We start from the raw sequence: 26,275 nt of genomic DNA, 5'->3' as shown, positions 1-26,275 counted from the left end.
CTATGTGATTGTGAGTTGCTCAGTGCAAGTTGAGCATCTTGGTCTTGGTGATAGGAAGTACTCAAAAGTCCCTCAAGGTCTGTAGGAATGAGTTACAGCCCAAGGACCTACTTGCCTTTGAAATTCTGTCATCCTTAACCTAGTTAACCATCTCAGCCCAAAGAACTCGTGATATTTTTATGCATGTCCAGGCTACACCACTGGTGTGGCTATGGCTTTGCATCATTCACTGTCTTGGCATGGTCTATCTAAAGATTTGCTTGGAGCTGAAAGACAAATCCTGGTGCTCTGCTCTAGAAGTCCAGCCATAAGGAAGGCTCAGCACTGGATGAATTTATACCAGACTTTACAACATTGTTCTTGAGTCCCTTGGAAATCTGCTTGCGTGCAGGTTCTCCAAGGCAGCTGGATGTGCAGGATGATTTCTTCTGGCCAGCCACTGATACCAAAGGTTCTCGTGAAAGCCTGGTACCTAGCAATGTCTTGGAATGATGCTTTAGGAGAGGGCTGCAATGAACCCCAAAGAGCAGAAGACTTTAACAGCTTCATTGGGATTTTCCCTCTAGCTGCTTTGTCCCTGCTTTGCTGCAGAGCCATTGCCCTGAACTTTCCCCACCATCTCATCTATACCATCCCACAACAGGCCTTGAGAGGTCATGTGCAGCTCAGAAGGGCTTTGGGTTTGGAGAAAAGCAGCCAAGCTGGTAGAGAGGAAATGCGAAAGCAAGTGTGATATTCCCATTCACCTCACACCCCAAGAATCTGAGTATTCACACATCCATTGTAGACTTGAATTTCCCTAGTGGTTAACTCCAATTTTCTGCAGCTGCACAGACATTAGTATAGTAATAATACTCTTAATAGCAGTGATGGCTGAGACAGATAAAAAAGATCACTTATTTGGGGGGTGGGGGCGTGGAATATAGACACTACAGATACTTTACCCTAGATGAATCTGTTATTAACAAGTATTTTCTGAGCAACTCTAAATATCCTAATAATTTAAAAACAAAGTCAGTGAGAACTCAGGACCTCATTTTCCTAGCAATGACACAAACAACACTTGCTCTGAAAACAATGAACTGCAGGTAGCTCTTTTATTCAACCATTTATGTACAGATAGCTCACTGGAATGACTGGCTGACTGAGTTTTGTACATAAGCTGGGATACATAATTTAAATTGTCAGTTTGCCCCAGGATGAATTGCCCACATTCTGTAAGAGGGATATATGCAGTTTCTTGGACAAGTTTGCACGATCAGCATCCTTTTCCTGCTGATATACCTGTAGAAACGTTGCTTGCTTCTTTTCATGGCTCTTAAGACCATATTCAGCTCCAGGTGAGCTTTGAATTTCCCAGTCTCAACCCTGTACACTTGGGCAGTGTTTATATTTCTCCAGGTCCCCTGTCCCTGCTGCCACCTCTAGAATTCTTCCTTTTTCCATTGAAATTTTGTTAGGAGCCCCTTGTTCATCCGTACAGCCTTCCTGCCACTCTTGTGTGGCTTCCTGCTCTCCAGGATGGACTGTTCTTGAGCTTGAAGGAGGTGGTCCTTGAAAGACAACCAGCTGCAGATGCCAGCTCCATCTGTTGGCTCCTGTACAAACATGGGACTTTTGCATTTTAAGGAGACGGGAAGCAAAGAAAGAGCCTGACACGTGTAGGTGACTTAGAGGTGGATTTGTGAGGAGAGGAGCGCTTGAACAATGCATGTGGGTGTTTGGCCTAGCTGTGCCTTTCGTCTTGCCTATGAAGCTTTGGATAGTCACTTCTTCTAAGTGTTGCAACAGCAGTGGAAGGGGTTGGAAAGATGGAGAAATGCGTCTGCAGAGATCCATAAACTTGCGGACAGAGGTCAACTGAGCAGAAGCAGAGTAGTAAGAGACAGGACATGTTTGTACGTAGGTCGGTCCAGCCTACCTTCCTTACTGTTGGGACTGGCAGTGTCCTGCCTTCCCTCACGCTCAGCAGCTGATGACCTGAGCTGCCTCACCTGTATCAGCTGCCACGTGCACTGATGTCTTGCCTGTTGGGCAGCAATGGCACGGACTGTTTCACAGCTCCCTCTGTTCCACTGTGGAAGTGGCTTGTGTGATGGTGTGTGTAGCCAACACTTCTGGTCCTTCACCAGTGGCTAACACACCCAGTAAGGGTCTCTCCTGCAAAGAAAAGCCCTATAATAAGCAGGTGTTTTCTCACTGACTCTCCCAGGTAGGGCATGATGGTGCTACCCCTGAGAGCTGCTGGCTGTTGGAAGAGCTCACCATTGTTGTGCCCACCAAAGGTGTCATGTATAACTTTGTCTGCAAATGCTGGCTGGCCAGAGACAAAGGTGATGGACTCACCTCACGAATCCTCAACATCCTGGATGCAGACTGTGTTAATGTTGGCCTCAAGGTAAGCTCTAGGCTCATTTTGTATCTTCAGCTGTTGCATGGACCTGTACTGATACAGGCCTCGTGTCAGCATTTCTCATATTTTGACTTCTGTCTGCAGTTTGAGCCTTTTATTTGCAGTGGGTTTCCTTTTTATTTCTTTAGCTAAATCATTCGGATTGGTTTAGCATCATTATCCCTTAGAGCACTGTTTCCTAATGCCAGATGGATGCAGCCATGGCACAGGCAGAAGGACAGGGGAGGGCAGAGCAGGTAGGACACAGTTCAGCAGCATGTCCTCATTTTGTCACCACACCTGGAGCACCCACTGCATCACCTGGTGCCCATAGAGTGGATGCAGCTGCAAGGTGAACACCTTGGTGCAATCTAACTCGGTCATGTTTTGTTTGAGAGGATAATTGTAACACATCAAATTAGAGCAGTGGAAGTATTTTAATCTCTGCATAGTGTGGCTACTTATCAGCTTTTCTAATAGGGGATAAGGAAACTAAATGATAACTGGAAATTGTTGAAACATGGAGATGTTTGTAAGCTTGATCTTTGAAATGAATAACTGATTAAAGTTAAATAAGCAGTGAAAAAAAGATACAATCTTTTCATCCCGATATATGAAATTTGAAGTAATGTGTGCTATGCCGTATTTCAAGCAAGTACAAATTAGAAAGCTGAGCTATGCTGATTTTGGATGTAAGATTTATAATGGAAATAACGGTCTGGATGAATGGGACAATAATACTGTGTTTAATACCTGTATGGCAATTTAAAACCTCTATAGATGTGTTTCTATTTACAGTGAGTTTACACTTTCATAGCACATTGATTTTTCTTTACGCTGCTCTTGACTCCCAAGCTAAAGATATTCTCCTGAAATCTTTCTTCACCAGACACAGGAAAACGTGATAACATTTTTAGCATCTGTGAAGGATTCAACAGCTCAGCGCAGGTTTCAGTGAATTGACCTAAGAGGGAAAAACCTCCCTCAGACTGAATACCAAGGTTAAAATCTAATCTCTTAAAACCTTCCCATCAGTCGTTTAACCTTCCGGGTAAGGTTTCCAAACTCCTATCAGTGAGCTGATGGCTTGCCCGTAGATTGAAGTGGATGTTAATGAAGACTTATGTTCAGTCTTCCTTTAAAAGCCCAATCCTGAATATGTATTTTCATAAGCATGCCAAAAATAGACGCATCTAGCTAATTTTTTTTTTTCTGTGATATTTGGCCAGAAACTTGCTGAAAGGTTTGAAAGAAATCAGGGGGGATGTTTGAGACATGAAATCAGAAATGCACATTTGACTTTCTGATCACTCTCCTAGTTGAGGGAATTTGGGACTGTTCCCTCGTAAACAGCTGTAGTTAGAAACTGCATTTAATTATTATTTTTTTTAGAGTTCGAAGAAGACTAATACATTTAACATCTTTGGGGAAGTTAAGGCTATTTTGTTTTGCTTTTGCTTGACTCTTGCACAGCCATACATACCCATTTCAATTTAATTTTCTTCCTGGCTTGATATCCCCCCTGTGCTTTAAATTGACTATTTGCCTTCCCATACATAGAGAAACTAGTCAGTGTCCACCACAGTCATTAAAAACCTTTAATGCATCGGCAAAAGAGGTTTTATTCTCCTACCTACAGCAAATATGATGCTTTGCTGTGATTTAAAATGTGTGTGGCTGAATATGTGGTGGACAGGTTACTCAGGATTGAATAAACGTGAAAAATGTGTTTCCTATGACATTATTCCTTTGCACTGTCTATTTATGTTGCAATCACAATTCAGGCCAATAAAACTTGCCTAGCAGTGCACTATTTGAAATATGTTTTTTGGGGGCTCTTTCTTGACGTTCTTTCACCTCTTCCATCCAGAGGTCCTGTTACCATAGGTACAATCTTGAAAGCCCCCGAGTGGCCGAAAAGTCTTATTGCCACTAACAGCCACCAGGACTTGCATGCTTTTGAAATATTTTATTCTGAATCTTATTATTCACGTCAGGAGAAAAGAACAAAGTTAGGCTGATAAGGTGAAAATGATGCAAAACATCTCTTCACAAATTGGCATTACAGCAACGTACAGGATCTGGGAACGCTCTGCGTTCGGTGCAGCAGCGTGTATCCCATGGGGAAATAGGATGGCTGCGTTTTCCTGCTCTAAGGAGAACTTGGATGCATAGGCTTCAAAACTGTTAGCGATGTTGGACTGAATGTTGCCCAGATAGACACTGAACACTTGGGGAAAGCATTTTGCAGTCAAGGGAAAGAAACAATTGTGCCTTTGGGAGCTGTTTCTGTAAAAATGGCAAGAGTTCAGTGCAGTATGGGGGTCTGGAGAGCTGGGAGGCGTCTGCGAGGAGAGGCCAGTAGCAGAGGGTTGGAGACCCACCCACTGACGTGAAGGTGGTGACTCCCGTGGAGAAGCAGTTTGCCAGGTCTTCAGCGCTCCCCAAGCAGAGGTCGTCAATACACGTGTCTCTCTCTGAGTCTATCTATGCAGAAAAAATCTTCAGAAAAAAACACCATCGGTGGTGCAAGGAGGAAGATCCTATAGCAAGTTTCAATCCCTAACTTTGCCTCTGAGAACCACAGTGTGGAGAGAAACCAAGAAGCTGTGTTGTAACCATTTCTGACAAATAAGTAGATCTCCTGCAAAGCCTGCCTAGCCTTTTGCTTGGGCTTTTGCATGAGTTAAGGGCGGCTGTCCTAATGAGACCTTCTGATTGTTTCAAATCTTCACCAGATCCTCTATGAAGTCACAGTTGTGACTGGAGACATCGAAAGCGGTGGTACCGATGCAAGTATTTTCATGATGGTCTTTGGATCCAATGGGAACACTGAGGAGATGCAGCTGGATAAAAATGGAGACAGGTACAGTAACTTTGCCATTTTTGTTGGTTAGAAGTGAAATGATAACTGATTCAAGTCTCAAGTCAAGAAGCACCTGGGGCTTGGATCGTGCTCTCACTGAAACACAAAGATAAACTCATTGACTTTATAGATGAGGAGCTGGCTCCTTGTAGGTGTTGCTGTAATGCATTTAGCAGAGCAGAGGAAGGGAGAGCACTGTGTAGCCAGGGAAACCATCCTTTCTCATTTTTAGAAGTTTTGTTTAACCTGTTCCTCAGTTGGTTTAGAGATAAGCATTGTGAACAAAAATAAAAATTGTGAAGTCCTGTGTCGGCTCCAAAAGGAACTGTGGACTTTGCATGAAACCACAGATACAATTTCTGCAAAATGCATCTTTTGTGGAAGAATAAGTAATTTAATTTTAAAATAATTTAATGGGAGTGCATGAGTAACTGCATAATGAAAGAAACACAAGCCAACATACACACACCTGCCTTGGGAAGTGCCTGTGATGGGAAGGTGCTAAGTCCTCCGTCTGCTCCTTCCCATTCCTCAGCTGGCCAGATGTCACCCACCTTGGTCCAGAAGCCACGCAAGAGATGCCAGGGCCTGAGCTGCTAAGCTGAGGGCCCTGCTAGAAATGGGCTTCTTAGCTCACACTCTGTGCCACACTAATATGGTTTTGGAACTGGAGCCGGCTTGTCTGCAGCTGGCGCAAAAGGGACATGTGATGACATCTGCCTGGCCAGACATGGCCTTATGGTGTGAGCTGTGGATAGTGCTGCACTGTGTGCTCAGATTTTCGTAAAAAGGTGAAAGCTCATGTTTTCTTCAGCAGAAACAGCTAACAAACACCATAACTCTAGTCTGACACCAGCATTTATGTAAGCCAAAAAAATTCACATGCAACTGATCCATTTCCTAATGTTTTCCTGTTCCTTTCTAGCACCTCCCTTGATACAGAAAGGTTTGTCATGCTCAAGAACAAACATGGCACTAACTGTGTTTTAGAGCTGGGCTTCATCAGACTTAAATTTAATTGACTACCTCTGGTCTTAGTAAAGCATCTACAGAGCATCAGCAGGGCTGGAGCATTTGGTCATACACCTTGAGCTCAGCCTGCTGATGTGATGCTGGACTCTTCCTCTAACCTCCTGATGATGTAGCATTGCTTATCATGTGTTGGCTGGATAACTGGAAATAAGGATTCCTGCAGAGAGGTGTTTGCTCAGGAGATGTTTTACTTGCAGTTGTCATAGCAGACTGGGTGTCTGGGCAAGCGTGTTCAGCTAAGTTTGAAACTTTCATGTGTTTAGTTAGTAACAACCACGACCCTTATTTGCCCTGAAAAAATCATAGGGGTGCTGCTGGCTAAAATCTCCATGAGGAACACAGCTGAGTCACACAGAAAACCGTAGCTCTTGGCCCTGCTGCCCATCACAGAGAGACATCCAACATGTCAGGTAATCCACTTGGGTTACCAGCAAGTCTGGCTATCACTGACATCCTCCTTCCAAGACCCTAGGCAATCCCAAACTGATCTGTCTTCAAGTATTTTAAGCCCAACCTTCAGTTCTAGTAGGTGGGAAAATGGACCACAACTGTTTGTATTTAAAAGTAAAGCGCACTTCACATCAGGGTATGTCAACCAAAAATCTCTAAAAGGGACCAAAACATCTCCAGCCCCTCAAGAGAAGGATTGAAGCTTTGCTCCACCTGGCCAGACAGGTGATACTCCTAAACTATGTGGTCTATAAAGCCCATCATATTTGTCTATATGGGTGGCATGGATAATCTCTGAAATAAGGTTATAAAAATGCAATAAAGGAGAGCCGCACAGTTTGTATGTTGTTAGTTGCTTGGGTTGTCTTCTGCCGGTCGATCTGCAAAAGATGGTGAAAACTCATTGGGGCTGTATAAAGAAAGATGTGTAAAACACAGCTATTAATATGTTAATATATCCAGGGTGCTGTGCTGTTCTTTGAAGATGTACTGGTACATCTGCTAGCTGGAGGTGCTCTGTATCAGACCTCCAACTGTACAGAGCTCTTGTTGTCTCATTAGCACCCCTCTGTAGAGGACGTGCCTGGCCCCAGATACACATATTGCCTGTTTCCACACCACTCCCACCAGTCTCCATCCAGCTTTTAACAAGACAGGCTTCCCCGGCTTTTGTTTTGCATGGAAATCTCGCCAGCCTTCGCGCCAGCAGTGAGGGATGGGTGAGAGCTGCTGCAACCAAATGGGAAAAGGTACTTCATCTTTTTGGGGGCTATCCAGTGCCAATTCACTCACAGCAGCTTAGTGCATTATGAAGAACAGTCTGTCTAACCTGCTGCAGATTTAAGGCAATTCTAGCTACATTACTGTTATTGCCAAGACCTCTGGGCAATAGAAATGTAAGTGCAGGCATGGGTAGGAAAGCTTAATGAAATCCTTCAGATAAATGATTCAGTGTCCTGGAAAAGGAGCAGCGGCAGTCAGCTTGTCTGGGTACTTCTTCCTCAGTTTTTTTCAGGCTTATGTTCACGTTCATATAGACTAGGGATAGAAAAGAGCTCTTGGATCACCCAGTTTGTCACTTTAGCAATTGCTTCCCTCTAGTACAATGACTTCTTGAAAGTAACAGGTGAGTATCAGCCTTACAAACCGTAAACAGAGCATTTACTGAAGATAAATAAAGGTTTATTTTACTAACAGACTAGCTTAGAGTCACTCAGCCTGGAAAGGATCAGAGTAAGAGTCTTCTATGAAGCTTTGTAGGTAATAGTGAGTGTAATGAAAACTGATCGTGGGATTGTGGGATAATTCAGGCTGGAAGGGTCACACCTTTTTTTTTTTTTCTTTTAAATAGATGTGGAAATCAGTCCAGTTCAGGCACAAAAGCACATTCTCTTTCTCGCAGTAAGACAGGCTGTCTTGCTGTCCGGTACCAGAGAAAGACAAATAACAAGAAGGGAGTTTTTCAAAGAGCAAACATAACCCTTAATAACTAGAAATGGACTGGGACCAAAACGCCCTGTCCAAATGCCTCTGGGAGGGCAGGGAAAGCGATGCTGGATGAAAACAGAGCGCCTGGAGCCAATCCCTGTTGCTAACATCTGCAGCTATGCAGGCGCAGATAATGGCATGTGGATAATCACATTCATGTTGCAGGGTGTAATCTGAGCAGAGGTTGCTAAAGAAATGTTTTTTTTTCCTCCGTATCCTGGCACTGCACAGCTATAGGGGGCTGAGTACATTGCCAGGTATCATCATAATGGCTTGTCTATATTATTGGCAGCAGCCTCAGTTTGCAGAGCTCCCTCCAGACCTCTCAGTGGACCCAGGTAACTCACGAGGAGAAGTTTGCACAAAGGAGGAACCTTAACAGCAGAGCGGTGACGGTGGTGCTTGGTAGGTGCCCCGGATTTGGCTGCCCTTCTGCTTAGCAAGGGTTGTATTTCCATCTCCAAGCCCACAGCAGGTCTGCCAGAGTATTTGAGGGGCAAACCTAGAAAATACGCTTGCTCTGAATAGAGTAATATTGAGTCTGAGTCAGCACTTTCTGAGAAGCAAGGCTTTCTTCCTAGAGCCACTGATGCTAAGAGGGAGGTAAGGTGGCTGCTGTCCTAGTCAGTGTAGTAGCTTCTTCAGGAGGCATATGTTCGCTGTTTCCCTATTTTCCTGCTTTTTGCTGCTTGCTATGGATGAGCGGTTCATGCACATCCTTGTGCCTGTATACAGCAGCCAAGCAGAGGATAAGACCTTTCATGCAATGTTACACAAACCCACGCTGGTTCCTACCAAAGACAGAGCTAGTTTGCAAATTAAAGTACCCCAAATTCATGAGGGGAGCATGGGACGGTTGGGTTTGGCTCCTTTCTAACACAATTTGCCTGTGCTTACTAAACTGGGCTCTGACTTGCAATCAGGTTGCCGTATTTAGCTGAGCTGCAGCAACTATCTCCACGGCAAATGCAAAGTTATGCGCTGCATCTTAGCAAAAGAAGTTTAAGCAAAATTGCTTTGCATTCTAGTCAGGATGGGCTAAGGGCAGGCATGTGGGCAGATGCCAGGAGGAAGGCAATGTGCAGAAACCTGACTGTGAGCTTTTATTGTTCTGGTTACAGTGATAATGTATGCTACAGGCTGCCTGGAATGATTCCAGGTGCCTCGTATGGGCTTGATTTTCCAGAGGAGGAGGAATCCCTGTCAAACGTGCACTGAGGTGTCTTGCCAAAAACACAGTAGCTGGTGATTTCAGGATGGGAAAGCTCAAGTCCAATAAAACACACTCACAAACTTTTTAACTTGAGGCTGTTGGCAATGCACGAGTTGCAGCATGGACAGGGGGTTGAAATGCAACGATGCCGTAAAGCAGTGGGAAACATCCTCATTCTTTCAATCCCTCCAGGTTCGAGCGAGGCCAAGAGGACAGGTTCATTATGGAGATCGCCGATATCGCACCCCTCAGGAAGATGAGGATCCGGACGGATGGGAAGGGGGCTCGCCCACACTGGTACCTGGAAAGGGTAATGTACTTCACATTGCACATCTCTTTGCAACCTGCTTGTGTTGAAGCCTCCCAGCCCTTCAGAGAGGAGAAAGGCAGTGAGTGACTGGCTTTGATTAATTTCCTACATTTTCCCATTTGGTTTTGCATGTTTGTCGTTCCCCCCCCGCCCCCCCCCCCCCCCCCCCCCCCCGCAAGAATTGAGTCAAAAAGGAAGAGAGCAAGGGATCAAGGGCAATAGCTGTGTTGTAAAGCTTCACGACTGTCTCTACTGTCAGACCGCACTCTCCCTCCCTGCAAAAGAGCCTTGCCTTGCCATCAGGTCACCTGCAATATTTTCTGGTCCCCAAGATGTACCCTCAGCTCCTGCAGACCCTTGCCATGCTCTGACCCAGTGGCAGAGTGGATCTCCCTCAGCCAGGCAGGGACAGCTAATGTGGGCCTGGGCTGGGTGGGACATTTCCAAATAGTCCATCCTTTCAGGTGAAGCATCCCATCTCTCCCCTCCACTTCTCCTTCTAGCACACAGGGGGATTTCTTTCTTTTTCATGTTCTTTTCCTCATGCAAGGAAGGTGTCGTTTTCTTCTTGCATTTTGCATAGATCGTGCAGAATGTCTCCCACAACTTCTGTTGATTGTATTTTCCTCTAGTGTCCTATCTTGCACAAAAGCACAGTGCTCTCCTTTATGTTCTCTACCAAATTACCAGCTCCTTGTAAAGATCACTTGTACTTGGGCAGTTCAATGTAGTTTGCCTGTTATGGGTCCCCATAATTATATTTCTGAGATAGAGATGGAGCGATGCGCCGATTCCACACCATCAGATGTCACTAAGGGAGAAGCACCTCTCTGCCACGTTTATTTAGCATGTTTTTTTCTGGAGTAGATACCCTGCTGGGTTTCCATATCTTGACTTTTTCATGAGAATACATTAGGACCCAGTAGCCTAACCAATGGTCAGAAAGAATAGTGCATGATCTTTTTATTGGGTCCTTTATCATTTTTGACTAGTCTCAAGCTGTCCTCCGTTTTCCCATAAATAATGTGGTTTTAAACACTGGTCCTAGGTAGCCAGCAGTTTCCAGTGAAGTGATGAACTGCCCTTCATCTCCACTGGCATGGGCTAAAAAGCATTTCTGTCGTGCAGTACCCTTTTCACTTGAGCATCGGCACTTCTAACTTTTTTCCCAGTAACTCCTGTGCAGCTTTCCAAAGCATTAGACCTCCAGCATATATCTTCTGAATAGATGCCACAGACACACAATTCTTCTCTCTGTGCCTAAGGAATAACTCAATCTGTTCTCCGATTTGATTCAGTCATCTTGGTCAAACTCCCTTTGCTGGTTCCCCGCTACTTTCCCCTGAGTACTATAACTCTTATTCATATCAAATGAAATCAAATAAGACTTTTTCATCCAGAGACATTCCAGATCTTGCAGTCATGAATTACCAATAGCTCAAAGGCAAGGGATGGCAGGATCCTTAGCAGCAGGTAACACCTTCCCCCCTTCCTGTCGCCAGCTCTGTCCAGTCGTTCCAACACCTGAGCCTGCTGGAGTGTCCCACCCAGAGCAAGGCTTTCCGAGGGATGTGGGCAAAGAGGACCCTCGTTTGGACCCATTGGTAGGGCTTATAGCCCTCTTATAGCCCTGCAGAAGCAACAGGCGTCCCATGCATGTGACTTTGAGACCAGAATTTTAGAAGTTTCTGAAAATGGTACCACGGTTTCTGTTTTTCTTAAAGAAACAGAGCATGGGAGGATCTTCTGACTCTAGTGATATGTAGAGAACTTTATTTATTAGTTTTCTTTTCCACCTTCCCTGCGAAGGTAAACATAGCATTTGCATTTGCAGGCAGAGGGCGAGGACAGGAGCGCTGTGGAAGGGGGGAGGAAGGATTTGTGTTCTGTGATTTGTATTCCAGCCTTGAAAACTTATGTAGCCTGGTGTGACATGAAAACTGATCTGAGCCCATTTCCATTTCTGTCAAAAGTGCATATTAAAACTGCATAATGAAATACTTGTGGGGGTAGTGCTAAACTCTCAGACAGATGGTTCACAGTTAGTGCTAACTAGCACAGTGAAATGAGAAGCTAGATTAAGCCATCAACCCCGTAATTAACCATTTGTTGCTCCATTTATCTCCAGGATATTCTCAGTTTTCTTGTTCTATTAAAATAACAATAAATGATCCTTTAATTCTCTTTGGTCTTTTTGTAAACTGGTGCTAGTCATAATTTATACTGCTTTTAGTTTACCAGAAATAGAAATGCATAAATACCAATTAAAATGCATGAATTATCGGTGATGTTGTACACAGCTGAAAGATTAAATTTACAAGCAGGGAAGTAGTCTTTTTTTTTTTTTTTCTTTTTTTCTGTCTAAATAAAATACATTGAAATTTCATTCAGAATCTCAGCGAAGTAATGAACTTGGTGCCAAAGACTCAAACTGCACCAAAAGATAAGTTTTAATTACTGATACCTAATCCTCTAGAGGGAACAAAATTTGATTAGTGATGTGTCGGGCCAGAATTAATATTATTGATTGTTGTGGTGCACAGAAAGAGGTGTCAAAAACTCCCTGAAGCTGAGCAAAGCTTTCCAATCTCACCATTGCTGGGAGAGACATCAAGAATGGTTATTTGACTCTGATTTAATGCTGATTCTCTTGTTCTTCTGCATCAAGCTACCATGACACTTCTTTGTGTTTCTGAAAAATCTGAGAACAGAATCATAGAATTATTACATACTTTGGGTCAGAAGGGACCTTCAAAATCCCTCCAGCCCAGCCCCCTGCCATGGGCAGGGACATCTTCAGCTGGATCAGGTTGCTCAGAGCCCCGTCCAGCCTGGCCTTGCATGGGGCATCTACAGCTTCTCTGTGCAACCTGTTCCAGTGTTTCACCACCCTCATTGTAAAAAAAAAAAGTGACTTTTAATCAGGAAACTTATCTAAATGCATGCTTTGGAAACCTCCCCTGGGATAGCCAGTTCCTCAGTCCACATGATGATTTCACCTGCTGCCCAGTGTCTTAGACATGGAGTTGAAAAGCTGGAAATAAGCAGGGATGAAAGCTGCCTGAGTGAAACAATACAAATTGTGAGACTGTTGAATTCTGTAGAGTTGCTTCCCTCAGAATTTTAATGTTACTTTGTGCTGTCAAAGCCAGGCAGATAAGAAGCTGCCTTAATGAAGCACTAATTGCATTGCATTCAAACGTCACAAATAATCCTGGATGTGGGACTCGATCTTTATTCAATTCTTTTTTCTTTATATAAAGAAGATTAAGAAAATTTGAGACAATTCATTATATAGCTAAAGCTGGCTGTTATTCTTTGCAACAGAGCAAAGTCTTTTTGTTTTAACAGTCAGAGGATCCTGTTTTTAAGCAAAGACTAATGACAAGAAACAGACCTGCGTAAAAACCTGTGGTCGAGGCTTTAAAGATGAGTTCCAGGATCTGTGTATGTTGGTGTCAGTGGGTTGTGAGCCCCTGCGAAGTGAGTTTTACACTGCAGCTGGAAGAAAGCTGGGTAGAGGTTAATCAAATGATTGGGCATGTCAAACCTTTCTGTGGCAGCATACAGTGCACAATTAGTTTTAAGTTGCTCGTTTAAAGTTCCTGTCAGCTATGGTATTTGCTCAGCTATGAAGAAAATTATCAACATTTTATTTATACACACTGGTCCTGCTTTTTTTTTTTCCTTGTTTGTAGGTGTTCTACAGCCCAGTTAAAATCCATGTATAATTAGGGATAAAGTTTGAGCTTAAAAGCACAGAGGATGTCCAGCTCTAAGTATCCTAAAAAGTAATTTAGTTAAAGTTTTAGGTATCCTAAAAAATAGTTCAGATGCAATGTAAAGTAGTAGTCTCATTGCAAACAGTAGCTAATTTTTCTGAGGAACAACCAGAAAATAAAAATAGTCTCAGCTCAGATCCCTAAGATGACTTTCTTGACCCTCATGGTCGAAATCAAAATCCTGCATCGTCCTCCACGCATGCAACACCCACAAACATCCCTTTGCAGGATGGGATTCATTTTGTGCTATTTTACTCATTGAAAGAGAGAGGTGCAGCTCTTCTAGGCCTCCTCTGTAGTCAGTAGAGAGAGGGAGATCTGGGAGTGGAGATGCCTTGAGCGGCTCTTTACCTGCCCCTGGCTTGGGTGGGATACACTGCTTCCCCGGTGGTACCCAGCTCTGACCACTGGCCGTAGGGAGAGCTGCCACCGTGCGCTTGGGCTGGATGCCTGGTGTTTAGGCAGCGCATGCTAGGGAAGGTAGGCAAGTACCCACGTCGTGACTGAGCAACCAGCCTGCCACAGGTTTCCTGCTGCCTCCACATCCCTTGCTGTGATCTCCCCTGAGCAAGCAAACCTTGTGAAATGATTCTTTTTCTCCTGCCTGCTGCCCTCTGGAGCAGCATCCCCAAACAAGGTAGCAGAGGCTGCTCACTCTGTCTGTGCTAACTTCTTACATGAAGCTGCATATGGGTGAAATCACTCATCCTGGGTGAGGGGCTGGGGATGGAAAGAGAAAGCATTTTGCTCCAGCTGTTTTAGTGGCCAGACAGTTTTTCCTAGACAGCATCTGGAGCGTTGGGCGTGGGCTGGCTATTTGAGAGAGGTCTCATCTCTCTGTCTGCGAGTGCACTCCAGCTGGCAACTCTAATCTGCCTCTACCCCCCGCTGCTTTCCCGACATTTCCCTGCAAGCTTGCTCAGGACATTTTGCTACTAACAGTGCCACTGTCATTCCTGAGCAGGGCAGAGGTAGAGGTGGCTGAACCTTTTCCTGCATAGAGTTATGCACCAAGGGGGAAAAAAGGCATTTCAGGCAACCTGACATTAATCATGATTCAAATTAGCAAATTTTAGCCAAAGACAGGTTTCTCGGTTGAACACCTAAGAGGATATAGACATCATTCACACGTCCTTGAGACAGGAGAATTCCTTCTGGTCTGTGTCCCAGCAGAGCGGGCACCACCTGGGGTGGTGGGGACTGACTCCTGCTTGGTTCAAAGCAAGGATTCAATTCAAGATCTCTTGACTCATAAAACAGTTTTTTGACTACAAATAGTGTCACCAGCTGTGAATACGCAGCTTTTTAGAAAAGTGGGACAGCTTGAACAACCCAAAATGTCCTCTACCTCTGTGATGAAGGTGCTGTGTTACACATCCCTGTTTAGCATCAGGCAGTGAGAAAACCCCAGACGAGTGTCCTACCCGTAGAACTGTACAAAGTGTACAAATAGCACGACTGCTGCTTCAGCTTTGGTGTAGCTACTGCCCTCTTTAAAATAATTTTTTAGAATCTGAAGCAATGTTCTTCTTTTGAACTGCTAAAGTCTCTGGCAAAGCTTGGTTGGGGTCAGCAGGAGGCCATGGACTGGGACACATGCAGTTTGAGGACAGAATTTGAGTAGGTTTTATCTCAAGATAAGTTTTATAAGTTTCTTAGGCTGATATATGAGTGCAGCAGAAGGTCACTAAGATAGTCAAGGGGCTGAAGCATATGGCACGCTAGGGAAGGCTGAGGTAAACAGAGTTTTTAAGCCTTGAGAAGAAAAGGTTGAGGGGGAACCTAATCACAGTCTTCTGCTGCTTAAAGGAAGCTTACAGAGACCACCGATCCGGTCTCTTCTCAGAGGTGAACACTGAAAAGGCATGAGGCAATGGACACAAGTTGGCCACAAGGCAAATCCGGATCAGGTATAAGGACAACAACTTCTCCAATGAGAGTGATGCAACCCTGGGAGGGGGACCCAGAGTTCTGGGGGAATCTCCACCCTTCAAGATTTTCAAACCACAATTGGATATGGCCTTGCAGTTAGCCATGCTTGGAGGAGGAGGTGGGATTAGACACCTCCAGGTGTCCCTTTTAACTTCTCATTTTCCATGAATCCATGATTCGTTTCTTCCCAATACCATGTCACACTTCTCAGACGTCTGGGCTCATGTTTCCATGGCCTTTGCAGAGATATGCCTTGCAAGACATTGCTTGCTGATGCACTGCTACACTGGGGTGTGGTCTCTGTTTTGGTTAGATTATAACACAAATGGAAATTTGCAGCCCTGCCTCCTCCCTTCCCTTCAGCTCCACTAATTTAGCGAGAATTTACTGCGAAGTTTTTACTGTAGGGCAGTATAACACCTTTCTCCCAGTGGACCTGTGCTCCACTGAGCCCACGTTGAACAGGACCCATAAAGGTGGGCATTTTATTAGGCTTTTGTTGGAGTATCTCATGTCTTGTTCTAAATAGGTTCCTATTCTGCTCTTATCACCGCAGCATCTGAGCTCCTTCCCGTGACACATTAGACAGTGTGACTAATATCTGTTACATACTGTTTGTTCTGTCACCTTTTCCCAGAGGGAGAAGTGCGTGAAACATTAAGTTTTGCTGGCCTAATTTTATCTTGTGCATTGGTGTAACTTGTTTGTGCTGGGTTTACATTATCTCTACAACCATTGCTGAGTGTTTGCACAAAGGAGGCAGGTGGAGGAAAGATACTGTGAACTTCAAGGAGAGGTAGGGAGGTTTTTGATAACTCTCTGCTACTTCTCCTTTGGAATGAATTCCATACTGGAAAGGTCTGGCTCTCTTAAAGATAAGCTTTGTCCACAACTTATATCAGAGGGGCAAATTTCTTCCCATGCTTTACCTCACGTGTGAAAAAGTCCAGAATTATGAACACTACTTCTCAGAACAAGTCACCACAGCAAATATTGCCCCTAGGAGAGAGCTCTTTATCCCAGAAAAGCTCAGTGCTTTGGCCTCATGAGCCATGACAAAGCTCCACAGATGTCCTGCAACTCTGCACTTTCTAAGTTTAATCTTTGCCCTCATTCAAACAGCAGCTGAAACTTGGCTGAAGTTTTTTTCCCTTTGGCTCTTCACAGATCATCCTGAGGAACCTGACTAATCAAGAAGTGGCCATGTTTACCTACGGTGAATGGCTGTCGAAGGTGAAAAATGCCAAGGGCAGTCTTGAGTGTGAGATGCCAGCTATCATAGATGACGAGCAGATGATGGAGGACACGACGTACACTCTTCAGGTTAAAACCAGTGATGTTGGAGGTTCGTCCATGGTGGATATTTTATTACTTTTCTATTATGGAGTTAGATTTTTAGCAATGGAAAAATCTCCCTTTTAATTTGAAATTCTGTTAAAAAAAAAGCATAATTTAGCCCTACCAAGCTGGAACACTGCCATTTTGGCTGGCTGTTCATCATGACAGGTGGGATTCATCCTCGTCTGAACTCTGGGCATGAAATATTTAGACACAAGGCCTAGATATGACTGCTCCCTGCTTTCTCTGAAGACACCTTAACAGAAGCTATTGCCAGACCGTGTTGCAATGGCCAAGAGCTCCGTTTCTCTTTTTGGTCAGGTCAGATCCATCCACTTAGGACGGATAAAAAGGTTATGGTCCAAGCTGGTGGGCTCAGCGCTATCTGCTTTGCCCAAAGAAGACAGCAATAATTCACTCTTCAAGGTGTTTTGAGACCATTTATCTCAGGCTGTGAAAAACCATCCCTAAATGCACACCAGATAAAAGAGGTGGAACAGAGTATAAAGAAAGCTGCAGTGCTTCAAGAGCCAAGAAATGGGATTTTTATGTCATTTCCTGGGATCACTGCCTCTTTCCATGAGAACTTCTGTCAAGCTGCTGAATGAAAGCTGCAGCCACGTAGAAGCTGCCTGGTGCCAAAATGGGGCGAGCTAGACATTAGCTTGCAGACACCTTGTACGAAAGGTTGACCCTCAGAGGGAATTCTGCTACACCAGTACACATAATCACCTTCTGATCTCTACCTGTCTTTCTTTTCTTTTTTTCTTCCCCTCCCCCCATCCCGATTTACCCGTGGTAATTTATGCAGCTTGTGAGGTTTGATCTGAGAATATCAAAATTCCCCTGGCAGAGTGTCTTCATGCCACCTCACCATTTTTTATCTATCTGCTCTGCCTGCTGCTTGTCTGAAAAACACGTTGTGAAATACAAAAAACAAAAGAAGGAGAGGAAGATTTGTTTATGTATCTGGCATCCATCTGGTATAATGGTAGATCTTTTGGTGACCTTTATGTGAAATCCAGCCCTAACTTGGAAAGTCGATGGAAATAGAACTGAGAAGAGAACAGAAGATGACAGCAACAGCAGACAGATCTGCCCTTCCCATCAAATGAAGACTGACGGGTATTAATGATGAAACTTTTTATTTCATTATGAACAGTGACAACCAGTAGGAAAGAGAGGATTACAGAGAGGTTTCAGAGAGTCTGTTTATGATTAGATCACACAGCGCACTGACATAATGCTAAACTTTATCCAGCTCATCTGAAGAGGGTACGAGTCATGAACCATCTCCCCTCTTTGATCATTATGTATTCCACAATTTCTCCTGGCTGGACCAATTCAGGAAGGAAGACTTTTTATCCTTGACGGTTAGTTTGAACACACTGTATCATCTTCTGCCACAGTGACATTGTCCAATGTTTTTATTTCTAGATATAAAGTTTTTCTTTGCAATAGCTTTCAATTTTCCAGTGCATCAGAGGTATTGAGGGGGAAAAAAAAAAAAAAAAAAAAAAAAAGATTTCATCCCAGCTATTTGTCACTCTTCAAAAAATTATACTTCTGGTCTTAGTTCCTTCTAGTCTAGACTGCCTCTGGTCAATTAATCCAGGAGAGGAATCTTAGTCAGTGGTCTGGATCATCCCCTGGAGGATCTCTCCCAGTTCCTCTTCATCAGATTCAGACAGAGCCAGCACAATTAAGTTAGGCTAGATGGTTAAAGTTAGGGAAAATGAATCCCACAAAAATTGTCCTGTAGCCAACTGGAAAGCATCAGCCATTGCCTCCCCACCATACACACAGATTTAACAACAGTCTCATCTTAGTTTTTCCTCAAAGAAACCTTTGAGCCACAGTTTGGCCTTCCAGAAGTCATTCCACTTGGATGCTCATGTAACATACAGAGGTTGCATCAGGGAAAGACTCCTCTCCTGCAAAGGTCAAATCTCCTCTCTTTCAAATGTCAAATCCAGAGGCCACCAGAAGTACCTCCGATGGCAGCTCTCAGAGTGCATATAGAAAAGGGGAGAAGAGCTTGTTAGGGCAGACACATGCCAAGTCCGACAGGTAATCTTTGGTTAAAACCAAAACCTTGATCTACTTTTGATCTTATAAAAGAAGTAAAGCACGATCTCATTTTCTTCAAGGTTTGATCACAGACACAGCTGCAACAGAACCAGGCAACCTGATGGTTCTTTCTGTGGCTCAAAAATGTCCTCATTGGTTCATCTATATTTATGCAGACTTTCTGTATTCTATATGCAGGCGTCAGATACATGGTAATGCAATAAAGATGGAGAAAGAATAAATACTGCTTTCTTGTTTTCCAAGCATTAATGAAGCAGAAGGTTTTTATCTCCACTGTTACAAGATTAATTAGTATGTTGTCATTTCAGCTACAGCCTACAAATTACATAATTTAGGACAGTTGGTGTCAGTTCCTAGTGCCTTATCCAAGACCCTGTTAAGTCAAAACAAGGTCATTCTTTGGCCTCGGAAGGCTGTGACTCAAGCCCACAGTTTGTTTAAAAATTACGCAGTTGTTCAACAAAAATCATAAAATCATAGACACTTTTGTTGGAAGGGGCCTCTGGGGGTTATTTCATCCATCTTCCTGCTCAAAAGACTATTGCCAGCACTAGGTCACGTCAGCCATCAGCTAAGACACTGCCCAGCCGAGTCTTGAAGACCTCCAGGGATAGTGATGCCACCACCTCCCCAGGCAACTGATCCAGACCTGTTCTGTTTTCATAAGAAACAGGTTTTTTTCCTGATGCCCAGACTGAACCTCCTTAGCAACTTGTGATTGTGGCTTCTCGGGGTACGGTCTGATATCTCCACAGTACATGACCCTGTCGTTATCACTGTCCCCCCCATCAAGGGGTCCTTGTTCACCTGCCCCAGCTCATATCCCTTGGCTTCTCAACGTCGTGTGCCCAGCTCCTGTCCATCTTGGCAACCATCTTCTGAGCCCTCCTCGGTGTCTCAACATGACCCAAGAATTCAAACTGGCAGCATTGTCCAAGTATGGGCTTCTCAGTGTTGAGCAAAGGAGATAAGACCTTCCCTTCAGCTTCTGGCCCTGCTCCTCCTGACGCAGCCCAATATACCATCTGCATTGAACACGAAGATGTTGCTGTTAGCTCAGATTCAACCTGAATATGAATGTTACTGTTGTAACCTTTGGGTCTTCTTCAACTCCCCAGCATGAACACATGCAGGGTTTATTCCACCTCAGATGCTGAATTTTGCATTTCTCCTTCCTGAACTTCATGGGATTTCTGCTTGCCTGGTCTTCAAGTTTCTCAAGGTCCATCTGGTTTGGAATTCTGCTGTTCAGCACGTCAGCCACTCCCCCAAATTTAACGTTAGCTGGAAATCTGTTGAGGATGCGCTCTGCCATTGCTTAGGCTGTTGACGATGAAGTTCAGGGCTGCAGACCCCAGCATTGACCCATATTCGCACTCATTGCCAGTTGAGGCTTGTGCAACCACAGCACCTTCACCTCTTCATCGGTCAAATCGGTTACAGTTCCTAAATGTACCTGACAGTTTCCTGGAATTAAAACCAACAATAACAGCAACAAAAATCAGGGACCCAAACAGGTGAAACGTACATTGATTCAGCAATTTCTGTTCTTTTCTTTCCCATCTCCTGCTAATTGCTTCTGAAGGAAACGTCACGGCATGAGGCCTTCATCAGCTTCTTCCTGCGGGGAAGGTTTTGCTAAGAAACAGATGGTTCTGTGCTTTTTGAGACCTTGCATTAATTGGGAGCCTGCTCCTTGTAAGGAAATGGGCTTCAGTTTGCTTTGTTCCTCACCTCAGCAAGCTTTAGGGTCATAAAAGGTACGGCCAGATGAACTGCCTGAATCCCTGATGCTTTCTCTTCCTTAAGCCCTTCCTAGGGAACTGCTGAAAATCAGCCTTGGTTTAACACAGGCAATTTTTCACGTAAACACGACATGTTCCTTTGCCTTTTCTATATATGACTCTTTCTCCATATTTTTTTTTGGGGGGTGGGGTGGGGGGGTGGGTGTTTCAGTCCTTCTATAAGAAGAATTGTGATTTCTTCCTGATTTCTGTATTCAAATAATTATCCTAAAGCAGTGGTAGCTTTCTCAAAAAGTTTTTAGCCCACCTCCCACCCCTCAATTTGTTTCTCCATTGTGTTGTGAATGGAACTGTGGGAAATACCGTTCATGTGGCCTAAAGTGAATTTACGACACCCTTGTGTAAGAAAAGGCTTGGCAGGTGGTTAGAGATTTCAAAGTAGGGCTATCTAACCGAGGGCAGCAGATGCTGAGTGTCTTTGTAGGACAGATTTGGGTATGATGATCTCATTTTCATTTTCCAAAATGTAAGGGCTTTGGTTCTGACACAGCAATGAATATCTGCCCGCATGGAATCAAATCAAATCTTTCTATGAATCTGCTTTTTTATTATGGCATCAAAAATAAAAAGCAATAATTTTGGTCAAATTATAAGTAGTGACAGGTAAAAGTGTTGTAACACTTTCAGCTAAAATGTTCATAAGGACACTGTGGGTGATGGTTTGGTCTTGAACTCTCCAAAAGTCAGGAAAATTGACAGCATGGCTATTTTCTGCAGCAAAGTATGGACAGTAATGGGCATATGGAATACAATATCAAGTAACAAAGATCAACTTACAAATTAATTTTTTCATAAGGTGGGAACTGGTGGGGCAAACTGTTGCATGAGAAAATGGGACTTTTCCCTTTAAATGCAGCATGGAAAGTATTTTGAGAAATATGAATATCGAAGGAAGACCTTTGGGAGGGAAAGGGGGTCACAAGATGCCATAGTGGTTTGGTTGACAATCTCCACTTTGCTTTCAGATCCCTGTGCCGTACAACACAGGGAAAGCAGCATGAGACAGAGCCCAGGGACACATCCTGGGTGCCACAGGACAGCTTGGAGGAGGTTGTGGGACTGCAGAAGACCACAGTGTGGAAAAGGGACTGTGGCCCAGTGGGAAGCCCAGGCCAATGTGCACTAATACTTTGTAGCTAGAAAAGTTAAAATATGTTCTTTTAATGCTCTTGCACAGATTGCTGGGTAAGTCTTTTCCTAAGCTACCTTGGAAAAACGGGAGTCACGACACTGGCAGCCTCCGCAAAGTGCTGCTGTGCACAGTGCTCCGTTAGGAGCAGATGTTCCTGCTTCCCACTAGTACTGCTGGCCTCACAGTCACCGTACCTTGAATGCAAGGGCGAAACGCAGCTGTATTTTGGGGACAGGCTGGAAGGGCTGGTGTGCTAGCTACCATGGGGTGTCCTCCCTGCAGAATTCTGCGCTGAAATTCATGGCCTGTGCCCAGAGAAACCTGAGCATCACTGCAGCCTCTCCCAGCCTGCCTTTGCTGCCTCCATTTCCATGCCACTGGAGGCTGGGGGTCACCCCTGTATATCAGGCTAGCTTCTGACGATGTGCTGTGCTCTTTCCTTCCAGGAGCAGGCACCGATGCCAACGTATCCTTGATCCTGTTTGGGGAGAATGGGGACAGCGGGACCCTGGCTCTGAAGGAGTCCAACAAGTCTAACAAGTTCGAGAGGAACCAGATGGATGAATTCAGCTTCTCGGACATGCTGAGCCTGGGAGATCTCTGCAAAGTGCGGATCTGGCACGACAACAAAGGTCAGGGCAGTGACTGGGGGGGGTGGGGGGGTGGGAGAGGTCGGGCCAACATTTTCACTCGAGGAAAGGCATCCTGATCCATGGACACAGGGCAGGCTGAGGGCACTGTTGGCAGCTCTGCCACAGGCTGCATCATCTCAAGGGTTTTACCTGGATCTGGTGTCCCAGCTCACCTGTCTAGACATACCCCCTTCACGCAGGACACCGTGTTTTCCCTGCAAGCTGGTGTAGCATCAGCTCCAGTGTGGCCCCAGCTTCAGCCTGAGCTTATAGCCACCGCTGCATGTGGCTGCATGCAGGATGATAGCTCCTCCAAAGCACAGCCACCCAGCCGGTTATCCCAACACTCCAGCTCCATTAATGCAATAACTTTTTCACAGGCCAGTATGGCACTTTCCTAGCAATTTAATGCTATCCCTCCGACACTGACACATGGGGTAATGCAGGCTGGCATAACATAGTGAGCTGTAGAAGACAGGAATAAAGATCTGTGTCTGTCTTTATTAAAATCACTACTTCAGCCAGTGAGTGTGCGGTGCCCTGCAAAGAGAGATTCTGACATTTCCCTGCTGCCGGACACCCTAAGTGGTTTCACAAACAGCAGAGCAGCACTCAGTACCACTGTCACAGTCATTTGTGTTGTTATCCAGGCACCAAGCAGCACCTTGTAATAAATGCGTCACTCCCCCTGCTGTGATGACATCTTATCCCATCTCCATCTAAAAGAGATGATCTTGCGCTGACAATGACTTGATGGCTACTGGCTGGCCATCGCTGCAGCCCAAGGGCGATGCTTGATGGCACTAGTTAGATAGACCCACCCGCATCAGTATTAACGAGGCAGTTTGGACAGTAGTGTTTGTCAAAGTCCTGGGAGGATTGGCAGCAGCACGACCCAGCCTTTACATGGTTTTACTGGGACTGATGGTTTATGGCTTGGCTGGGGTTATATGTCAGCATGGACACATGCTGGCCATTGTCTCCTTGACTTCTCCAAGTTGTGGCAGATGGGGAAGGCTGCATCTCATGCAATATTAATAAAAGACGTTACCTCTGGGTCAGAGTCTCCCATTGGAAGTTTGCCTACTTATTTTTATTAAAAAAAAAAGAAAAAAGAAAAAAAGGAATAATCTTACTGTAGCCCTTGCCTGTTGTGAAATATGGGAAATACAACCATTCACCTAGTACAGTCATTTATTCCCAGCCACTGAGAGCTTTGGGTTTGTATTTATCACTCCCAAAACACAGGACAATTTAGCTGATTAACCTCTGTAAGTATCATATTATGTAGATGGTGCTGAGCACAGTAAGGGAGATGCTTTTAGCTGGTATTAGTTGCCAAAAAAACTTATTTTTTGAATCTACAGTTCGGATGCAGAGATGGAAAGGGCTATCGGAATACCCAGTAGAGTTGTAGTTAATCTGGTAATTATCTGTTAATTAATAGATAATAGATAGTTAATATATATAATATTATTGTATTGTATACACTATATATTATATTACATCTAGTATATACAGTATATAATATATAATATAACATATAAACCACAATATATTACATAGTAATATGTAAAATAAAATAGTTAATAGTTGATCTGATAATAGAGTTGATCTGCTGTTGGCAAGGGTGGTTCAGATGTTCTTTTGAGAGCAGCAAGGAATCAACATGGACTTGCAGATTCATTTTCAGATATATTACCATCTAAGATGTCTACAAGAAGAACATTTTCCTCAAGCATTGTGGCTTCCCAGTGATCGGTCATGCAAACAGAATGAAATACACCCACCAGATGAGAGCTGATCCTTAGGGCGCAGGCACGCGAACAGGCTGGAGTGTAGGAAAATGAGAACTGGATCGGGGTCAGTCAAGCCTGGCAGCCGTTTCCAACAGCAGCAGCATTGGATGCCTGAGGAAGAGGAGGAACTGAGTGAGCGTGTGTAATCTTCCCCCAGTCCTCTGCATCTTACTATATGTAGCTCAGGGCATCTCCTGACGTGAGTACTATTCTTGTCCATAAGTGAAATTTCTCATTTAAGTGCTGGTCCAGACTCTACAGGAGGCATTTAGCACCCACAGCATCCCATGGGTCTGCTCTGTGCTGCATGACAGGACAAGCAAATCCCCATTAATCCAGGCAGCTTTGCTGCCTTTTCCTTCTTGCACAAGTAATCATGGTTCACCTTCCCCATGCCACTGATGATACTGATACAGACTGGGGAGTTACCACCTTGCAGCTGAGTTATGGTAATGGCTATCTACATGCTCTTCGTTAGTGACAAAGTGACAGAGTTTAGCCTTAGGCTAAGCAGTAAATAGGCTCAATTAGTTTAAATTTGCTGTGGGCTAAAAGCATGTACCCAGATAGCCACCATAGGTCAGCTAAAATAGTAAACCATGTGTCCAGAACCTGAAATATTAATACACATAGCAACCTTATATTCTCATTCCTTATTTCCCTCGTACACTGGTTTGCGTTTATAAGTAAGAGTTAATAAGGCTTTATGAGACCTCACTGGCTGCAGGGTTAAGCCTTGGACAAACAACACATTCAGGTTTTGTTCAGCAAAAATGTACTTGTTTTTCCTCCCAGAAAGAAGGACAACTGTAGTTTAAATCAGAACATATGCTGCCTTCATTGTTCCTGCATTAGTCATGTGAAAGGCATATCCTATCTAAAACTTCACACAACGCAGCATGACAGTTTGTTGGGTGGGTAGAGTATTTATTACTGCTGGGATCCCGAGCTGTAGCTCTCCTTTGCATATATACTTGCTTTCTATATAATTTATATAAATTGGCTGTGCCACTGGTTAGAAATTCCTGGCTCCATTTTTTTTGGAAAAGAATAGTGGGGTCAGGGATCAAGGGTCGTGTATGGTTTTTGTCAGATGCTTGGGGAACTTCGGGTACTGAGGAAAAACGTGCTTGTATTTACCATTTCAGGCATCAGATGTTCATCATTCTTTCCTTTTTTTTTTTTTTTTTCTTTTTTGGACTAAACGGTTCCCTGCCAATGGTCTATGGAAGACTCAGTCTCACACTGGTCTACCCTGTTGCTCATCTTCAAATCACAGACACTGTCCTTGCCTTCTCTGGAAAAGCATGTCAGTTTTATGGTCCCACTTTGAATGACATTTTCCCCACAAAAACTGCTGAGTAACACCTCTGTAGGAAATATAAAGGAGGAATGAAGCCCCCATCTAATTCCTCTGACTTCAGTAAAATTGATTAGGGAAGAAGTTGGTGCTCATACTTCACAATACCATGTCAAGGAACTTATTCCTCAGTTTTTTAGGTGTTTAGAGCTCACCAGCGAGAGTCTGGTAACAATTAATTGCTGTGAATGAATTTAGTTTTAAGTTTTGCTCCATGCCTTTTTATCTTTCCCCTATTTAGTTTGACATACTGATGTTCGACCCAATATATTTAGACTCTCTGAGCAAATTTAATCGTTTCCAGACTCCCCATCTCCTGATCTCAGATAGGCACAATGTATTTCCTCATATCTCAGTTCATTTCTTCTACATTTATGCAAGATCAGTATCTGTAGGGCTGGAGAAATGCTGGCTTTCTAAATATAGGCCTCATTTTTTTTTCTCCCGTTTAAGGGCTAAATCACCATTCTGGAAGAATGGCTTAAAGTTTCTCAGTATCTTCAGCAATGGAATTATTTACCCAGAAAAAGCTTATTTCCCCTCCCCACTCACCCCCCACCCCTTCTTTTTTTGTTGCCTTTTTCTCCTTGCAACAAGGAGATATGTGGAATCTGGATTTAGCTGCATCATCTGCCCAAGCAGATTTGAACCCC

General features: G+C 44.1%; 1 protein-coding gene across 3 annotated transcripts in view; it reads left to right on the top strand.

Annotated features, from left to right (window-relative positions):
* LOC121081609 (lipoxygenase homology domain-containing protein 1-like) overlaps positions 1-26,275 on the top strand; it is a 60,835-nt gene that overhangs the window by 20,109 nt on the left and 14,451 nt on the right. For all 3 annotated transcript variants that reach the window (XM_040580793.1, XM_040580794.1, XM_040580796.1), the window contains 5 exons: positions 2,213-2,398; positions 5,131-5,258; positions 9,634-9,751; positions 16,633-16,810; positions 22,278-22,463. In XM_040580793.1, coding sequence (XP_040436727.1) covers positions 2,213-2,398; positions 5,131-5,258; positions 9,634-9,751; positions 16,633-16,810; positions 22,278-22,463 — 796 coding nt within the window. The remainder of the gene's footprint in view (positions 1-2,212; positions 2,399-5,130; positions 5,259-9,633; positions 9,752-16,632; positions 16,811-22,277; positions 22,464-26,275) is intronic.

Source organism: Falco naumanni, chromosome Z, assembly GCF_017639655.2.
Source record: "Falco naumanni isolate bFalNau1 chromosome Z, bFalNau1.pat, whole genome shotgun sequence".
Taxonomy (NCBI): Eukaryota; Metazoa; Chordata; class Aves; order Falconiformes; family Falconidae; genus Falco; species Falco naumanni.
Note: the sequence above shows the minus strand (reverse complement) of the source record. Positions and strands in the feature narration are given on the sequence as shown.